The 7,959-nt window shown below is 53.4% G+C and overlaps 1 protein-coding gene across 1 annotated transcript; it reads right to left on the bottom strand.

Annotated features, from left to right (window-relative positions):
* Window positions 1-3,479: 3,479 nt before the first annotated feature.
* On the bottom strand, window positions 3,480-7,415 carry LOC132592037 (uncharacterized protein K02A2.6-like). The gene is made up of 2 exons (XM_060274001.1): window positions 4,546-7,415; window positions 3,480-3,538 (listed from the first exon to the last, which is right to left on the bottom strand). The coding sequence occupies exons 1-2, from the start codon at window positions 7,241-7,243 to the stop codon at window positions 3,480-3,482; spliced, it is 2,757 nt and encodes a 918-aa protein (XP_060129984.1). The 5' UTR covers window positions 7,244-7,415.
* Between the last annotated feature and the right edge of the window lie 544 nt (window positions 7,416-7,959).

The following is a 7,959-nucleotide window of genomic DNA, read 5'->3' as shown; positions in this document are numbered from 1 at the left end:
CACACCTGCCAATTGCAAATCAGCTAGCTGGAATCCCTCCTGCACAGGTGGGAACTGTGCCCCCTTCATTCCCCACGCTGGGATGACCTCCATTCAAACCACGATTTGGCTTCTAGCCAAACTGCGATCTCTCTCTGCCTGTGCTCCAATCCTATAATAAGATTGCCTTAGGTTGTTGTGCAGATTACAAAGAGATAATGTGGTCGAAGCCTTTTGAAACCGTGCTGCTTAAATACTCAGTATTAATCAATCACGTCTTTCTTTCTTTCTTTCTTTCTTTCTTTCTTTCTTTCTTTCTTTCTTTCTTTCTTTCTTTCTTTCTTTCTTTCTTTGCTTTATATGCAGCTTTTTGCGCAAACCACAGGGAGGTTGACAACAAGATCAATAAATAAAACAAGGCAATTCTTAAAAATAATGATTTATTTCATAAAATGTACTTAACTTCTTGATTGTAACCCCCCCCCCAACAACCTCAAAGCAGTTTGCAACCATTAGAATTATTGCGTTGAACAGTGACACCAACCTTAAGAAATATCTTCAATACAACTAGATTAAAGTCTCAAAGCTTTGCCTTTATGACATGATCTGTAGCAGATATTCCACCCCCACCCCCCAGCACTGCAAATGGGCAAAAAGGCACATTGGGAGTCTTCTGCCCCATTCCCCTCCATCCTATCAAGGGGATCACCTGCCCTTTGATCCTTTGTCAACAGTGCAAAGAAAGTCAAAAAGAGCAGCCACCGCCCTTTCCCCAGCACCCCCTCTCCCCATGCGGTCATGGGCAGCTCATAAAACATTTACAAAACCCGTCATAAACAGGGCTGATAAGGAAGCAAGACTCTGGAGTCAGCAGCTTCTCAGAAAAGGACCTTCCTATCACTCCAAGGTTCCTCTATTTAAACTGCAAACATAACCCCACCAACTTCACCTCGCCATAAAATCTTTGAGCGTAGTGTTTTCAGCAGCCTCTGTGATTACCTGCTTGGTTTGGAATGCATCCACCTGGTCAGCATTCATCCTTACTTTGCAGAGAAGAGAGAACAGCCCTCTCTGGGAAATGCAGTCCAGTCCAAGGCTGGTTTGAAGGAGAATAGGGGCCTTGACGTTGCCCATCAGTAGTGACCCCATAAGCAGGTACACAGTGCCTGCTATTGGCTCACAGTTGTCCCCGCTATGGGGAGATGCCTTGTATTTCTGTTTAAGCTATAGTGATTTCCCCACTGAATTCACATCTGCATAGCTGCCAAGTTATCCCTTTTTAAAAGGGATTTTCCCTTATGCTGAATAGGCTTCCTCGCGAGAAAAGGGAAAACTTGGCAGCTATGCATCTGTGGATATAAATGAACAATCAGCAGATTTTGACCGATGCAGAAGTCAAAGCGATGCCCTGTAGCTCTAACCCAGAATAATGGGCAGGGGGCGCATTCTGCCACAGACTTTAAAGGCAATATGGTCACTGCTGAAATGCATTGGCCCCCTCTTTTAATATGTGAGACATACCCGAGAGAGTATCCATTATTGGGAAGGAACCCTGGGCAGAAACCAGCCCTTCTTTCAATATTGCCTAGACCCCATTAGCAGGCCAATCCATTGCAAGGCTCCATTCCAAGGCTCTTGTTGTCTCCTTCAAGGTTGCCATCTTCCTCCTTATCCTATATTTTGGGTGGGGCCGTCCCTTTGGCAATGTCACCTAGCTGCAATTGTGCAGTTCTACCTCCACTGTCAGGCACATCATGCCTCTGAATATGAATTACTGGCATCTCCAGGTGGGCAGAGTGCTGTTGTGCTCATGTCCTGTTTGCAGGTTTCCAACAGGCATCTTGTTAGCCATTGTGAGATCAAGAATGTTGGACTAGATGGACCATTGTCCTGATCAGCCAGGCTCATCTTATACTCTTATGTTCCTATGAATTCTGTATTTTTAATCCCAGTGTGTCTTCCTCTGCATACTTTCATCCTCAGCAAAATAATGCCACTCTTGCCCTTCCTTCCTCTCCTGTCTTTTGCCTGCCTATATTAAATGTAGGAATAGACATGGACTGGAGTGAATGGGGAGGGGTAGTACTTCTGGTGGGGAACACATTGTGCTCCTCCTGGGGTATTTTGTCCACCCTTGGTCCCCACCCTGCACTGAGCTCTCACCTGTGGCTCCTAGAAGCTGTCTGCACATGACAGTGGCCATACTTGGGGACTAACCTTCCAAGTCCCGGACTGCAGAATCCGGGACCGGCAGCCGTGTGACACCGGAAGTTGCGCCGACGTAACTTCCGGTGTCGCTTTGCCCTTCCATGGGCACCAAAAATGGCCGCCGCCGGCTTCAAAAGTCGCTTGTACGCATGTCAGGAAGTGCATCGACTCAACTTCCGGTGTCGCTCCGCCCATCTATGGGCACCAAAATGGCCGCCGCCAGCACCAGAAGTCGCGGCTATGCACTTCTGGACATGCGTAGATGCGACTTTTGAAGCCGGCAGCGGCCATTTTTGGTGCCCATAGAAGGGCAAATCGGAAAGAAAAAAATGGCCGCCGGCAGAAGAAAATAACGGAGGAAAACGGGAGACAAAGTGATACGGGGGACCACCGGGAAAAGGTAAGTAAAAATGGGGGGTTTCCCGGGGGAAACGGGGTACTTGGCAGCTATGCCTAGGGAATAGCTTTGACTGGCCGGCTAAACCAGGTGAAGGTAGCCAATGGGTCTCAAACCCTCATTTAGGGACTTCCTCTGCATGCAAAGACAGGCTCTAGCGGATTGAGTGGATGAGACCGATTGTGGGTCCAATGGTCAAGAAGGTGGTTTCTGCACATGCCGTAGAGGAAAATGAGAAGCAGGTGGGGCTAATCAACTTGGGAAGGTAGCACATGTAGGAGATGGAAAACTCTGGTCCTAATGTTCCACTGCGTTGCAGGACAGCTTTGGGAGAAGAAAAGGCTATGGAGTAAGCCCTACACCAATCCGGAGTGGAATCCCAAAGACGATTGGATGGTGCCTTGTGCTCCCTTCTGGCAACTCCTGCAGCCAAGATGGTGCCAAACATATTGCTCTGCTTTCCTTTGCACCACATTAGCAAGGCTAATATGGCGGTCTTGTCATATGGGCAGCCCAGGACCTCTATACATTACCATTTTTTATTATTATTACAAGGACTGTATAGTCCACATAGCTATATACTGCATACATTGAATGGCAATAGCTCTCCAGGGTTCTGCCCCCCTCTTGCCCTAGCTTAGAGATGCCAGTGAGTGAACCGGAAACCCTTTGCCCTATTCTTTAGGCTTGTTAGCCCACCTCTGTCCCCAGAGCACCCCCGGCATCATTTTACAACAGGATAACTCACAAGGTTCCTCCTTGTCCCCTGCCAACCTTTCCAACTTCCTGGTGTAGATAAAAGCTTGGCTTGTGCTAGGGCTTCTTCCTAAGAGCTTCAAGGAAGCAGGTTGAGCATATCGCAGAACTTCTGGACAACAGCCCATTTGACTGCCTTTCAGCACACAATCCAGACACCGCCCAAGGCTGTGCTGACTGCAATAAACCCTCCAAGGGCTGCAGACACAGGTCAGAGAGCTCAACGTGTTCAGCTCTGCTGCAGTAATCATTAACAGGGTGGTTGAAATGTACTCGGAGTCGAGAGTGAATTTCATGCTCTTTATTCAGCTCATAGTCATCAAGGAGAAGAGGAGAAGAAGAAAATGGCTCTTTTCCCAAAACCATCTGCTTATATACATTATTTACACAATGGGCCTTGCGTGATTGGCTACTTCAGGGCTACACCTGTGGGCCAATTATATTGTGGATTGACTTCTGCCTGCAGCCTGATTGGCTGCTCCTACAGGCCAATCAGGTAGCAGATTCACTTCTGCCCGCCGCCTGATTGGCTGCTCCAGCAGGCCAATCAGGTTGCGGATTCACTTCCACCTGGAGTTGGATTGGGTAGCTCCCGCTGTTTCTGAATCCTATTGTTCTAGGATTCAGCTCAGTACATAACACCCCTCCCCTCTAAGTTCCAGTCCTGCCCGGGAAGTTGCATTCGTAGTCCCCAAGGTCTGCTGGCCGCCTCCGTGTGCGTTGTGGCCTGGGGTGTTCCTTGGTCAGGGGTTCTGGTTCTGGCTCGTGTTCCGAGGCTGCTGGCTGTGCCGGGGCTGTCTGGTCTGGCGCCACTGAACCACTAGGTTGTGGCTCTGGTTCCGGTGTCCTTCCAGCCTCGGGGCGCCCCTCTGTGTCTACTGCTTCTGCTTCTGCTTCCCCTGCCCACCCCTCTCGTTCTACAGGCCTCACTGCCCTGCTGTCCCCTTGGGACCCCTCTGTCCCGCTCTCCTCCCGGGTTCCTCCTGGGAATCGTCGCCGTAGCTGGTCGCAGTGGCGGCGCCAACATTGCCCCCCTTCCGTTAGTACCTCGTACGACACGGGACCGGTCACCTTGGTGACTGTGGCGGGTACCCATGCTGGGCCTGCCCCAAAATTCTTTGCGTACACTGCGTCCTGGGCCACAAATGTCCGGGGGTTCCTGCCTTTCCCCACCACTACCTCATCCTGAGCTCTGTCGGGGTGAAGTCGGTCCAGTCTAGTTGCAAGGCGCCGGCCCATTAGTAGTTCAGCTGGGCTCCGGCCCGTCGTTGTGCTTGGGGTGCTGTGCTGTGCTAGAAGAAATGCGGCAAGGCGGTATTCCCAGTCCCCTTGTGTCATGCGGCGGAGGCTGTCCTTGGTGGTCCGCACCATGCGCTCCGCTTGGCCATTGGTGGCAGGGTGGAATGGTGCTGAGCGGATGTGGCGGATGGCGTTCTGCGCTGTGAAGGTCTGGAACTCCTCTGACGTGAATGCGGTTCCATTGTCCGAGACGAGGGTGTCAGGGAGCCCGTGGGTTGCAAAAAGCTTACGTAGTACCCGGATGGCTGCCGCCGTAGAAGTGGACGGTACCAGTGCGACCTCCAGCCATTTGGTGTAGGAATCCACCACTATGAAGAATGTTTTTCCCTGGAAGGGTCCAGCGAAGTCCACGTGCAAGCGTGACCATGGATGTCGGGCGGACTCCCAGGGCTGGACTGGGGCCCTTGGGGGATCCGGGCGGGATTCTTGGCAGGTCTGGCAGTGTTGGACCCAGGCCTCTATCTCTCTGTCAATCCCCGGCCACCACACATAACTCCTGGCAAGGGCCTTCATCCTCACTACCCCTGGGTGTGTCTCGTGTAGGGCTGTGAGGACCCTTTTGCGGAGGGGCTGGGGAACAACAACCCTGCTTCCCCATAACAGGCACCCCTTGTGGGCCGACAGTTCATGTTTGCGGTTTGTGTAGCCAGCGAATTCTGGCCCGGGGCTGCTGCTGGGCCATCCTCGCCACACCCAGTCCAGGACCCGGGAGATGACCCTATCTTTTGTGGAATGGTGCGCAACTTCTTGTGCCTGAATGGGTCGGTCGGGAAGCAGCTCCAGGGTCATAACCTCTTGCGCAGGCGCTGGGTCGGGGCCTGTTTCTGGTAGTGGTAGCCTGCTGAGGGCGTCTGCGTGGCCCATCGCCTTCCCAGGGCGGTGGATTAGTGCATACTGGTAGCCGGCAAGGAAAATTGACCACCTGAGGACACGTGGAGACAACACTTGGGGGGTCTGCTTCTCGGGGGCAAACAGGCCAAGCAACGGCTTGTGGTCAGTCACTATGGTAAAGGGCCGCCCGTACAAGAAATCATGGAATTTTTTTACGCCCTTCACGATTGCCAGACCCTCCTTGTCAATCTGTGAGTAGTTTCGTTCGGCTGCAGCAAGCGTCTGGGAGAAGTATGCCACCGGCACCTCTCTTCCATCCGGGAGTTGGTGTCCCAGGACAGCGCCGATGCCATAGGGAGAGGCATCGCATGCCAGCACCACTGGCAGCCTCTCGTCGAAGTGTGCCAAGACCGAGTTCGAGACGAGCAAGTCCTTGACTGCCTGGAATGCGGCCCTTTGTCGCTGGCCCCACACCCAAGGGGCCCTTTTATCTAGGAGTCTGTGTAGGGGCTCCGCTACCGCTGCCTTATGCGGAAGAAAGGCATGGTAAAAGTTCAATAGTCCCAAGAATGACTGAAGTTCGGGCTTGCTCTTGGGCGCTGGGGCCTCACAAATGGCCCGTACCTTGTCACCGGTTGGATGGACCCCTTCTGCGTCCACCTTAAATCCCAGAAAGTCCACCTGCGGCACTCCCAGTAAACACTTTTCCCGCTTCACCTTGAGGCCCGCCGTCTGGAAACGGTGCAGGACGGAGCGGAGGCGGTCCTCAAATTCCTCTGGTGTGGGCCCGGCGATCAGTACATCATCGAAGAAGGGGGTGACGCCAGGAATCCCTTTAAGGAGAGAGTCCATTAGATTCTGGAATATGCCTGGTGCCACGCTAACGCCAAATTGCAGCCGCTTTACTCTGAATGCCCCTCTGTGCGTCACAATCGTCTGAGCCTCTGCTGTGGCTTCGTCCACAGGCAACTGTTGATACGCTTGGGCCAAGTCCAGTTTGCCAAAGATTTTTGACCCAGCCAGGGTGGCGAGGACATGGCTGACCACTGGCACTGGGTATGCATGGGCCGTGAGAGCCTTGTTTATGGTGCATTTGTAGTCTGCACAGATGCGGACCGAACCGTTAGGCTTGACGGGTGTGACAATTGGAGTTTCCCAGGGGGCGTTGGGCACCGGCTCCAGCACTCCTTGCTCCACAAGTCGGTCCAATTCCTCGTCTATGCGGGGTTTCAGGGCGAACGGGACCCGGCGGGCCTTGTGCCTGATGGGTCGTACAGCGGGGTCTAGCTGTAGGGCAATGGGGGGTCCTGTATATCGTCCCAATGCCCCATCGAAAACCCCTGGAAACTCTTTGCATATGGCGTCCACGTCCACTTGTAAGCTAGTGTGGTTCACCCCGGTAACGGCTAGCCCCAGAGGTCCAAACCATGCCAGTCCCAGTAAGCTAACGTAGGGGCCCTTAACTACCAGCAAGTCCAATTGTTGCTTTCGCCCTCGATATTGCACCCTGAAGGTCCCCACCCCCATTGTAGGGACCTTACGTTTCTGGAAGTCCCGGAGGGTGAATGGGGCCGGCCTTAGTTTGGGACCCCCATTAGGGCACAGTTCCCTTAATGTTCGGGCCGAGATTATGGATAGAGTTGAACCCGTGTCCAGCTCCATGCGGCATGGGGCTCCCTCTATCTGTACCTCTATATAAATTTTCTCTGTGCTGGGATGGGGCAACTGGAATACCTGGTAGTCCGTGATCTCCGTCGAGTTGCCTTGGTGCATGGTGCCGTGTGACCTGGGGCTCCTGGGTCGGTCATCTGATGCTTGTCGACGGGTGAGTCGAGCCCGACACACCCGGGCGATGTGTCCCAATTTTCTGCACTGCCTGCACTCTGCGTTGCGGAAACGACAGGTCCTCCTCTCGTGGTTCTCCCCGCAGCTTGCACAGTTCCCTCCTTCTCGTCGAGGCTGCTCTGGTGTGTGTGCTGCTTGAGTGCGCCGCTGTACTCGGTGTACTTCCTCCCTGTCAGATTCGGATTCGTCGGTGAGGTCTTCGTGGTAGACCCTCGGTTGGGATGGTGGGGCCGGTCGTGCCTCTTGCGTTGACCTCTCGGCGGCTTCGGTTGCCAGGGCTTCCTCCAGAGCAATCTGGAACGTGAGGTCTTTTTTGGCGTAGAGGCGTCGTTGCAACATCTCGTCCCTCAGGCCACCGACGAGGCGGTCACGAAGCATGTTCTCCAACTCTGAGAAGTTGCATAGCCGGGCGGCTTGGCGGAGGGAGGTCACAAACCCAGTTATGGTTTCCCCCGGGGCTTGCCGCTTTGCGTAGAAGGCATTTCGGCAAGCTACCACCGAGGGCTGTGGTGAGAAGTGCTCCTTCAGCCGTTCCATTATTGTTTTGTACGAGACGGTAGCGACATCTCTAGGTGCAAGGAGAGCCCGGGCGATTTCAAACGTCTCCTCTCCACAGACGCTGAAGAATGTCGCCCTCTTCATGG

This window comes from Zootoca vivipara, chromosome 4 (genome assembly GCF_963506605.1).
Source record: "Zootoca vivipara chromosome 4, rZooViv1.1, whole genome shotgun sequence".
Lineage (NCBI taxonomy): Eukaryota > Metazoa > Chordata > Lepidosauria > Squamata > Lacertidae > Zootoca > Zootoca vivipara.
This window is presented reverse-complemented; position numbering and strand designations above follow the sequence as displayed.

Excerpts from the sequence above, each read along its gene's own strand:
- LOC132592037 (XM_060274001.1), bottom strand. The coding sequence starts at position 7,243 with ATGCACCAAGGCAACTCGACGGAGATCACGGACTACCAGGTATTCCAG. Across the intron at positions 3,539-4,545 it reads TGCAACTAGACTGGACCGAC|CCCTTGGAGGGTTTATTGCA; the intron begins TTCACCCCGACA and ends CTGTGTCTGCAG.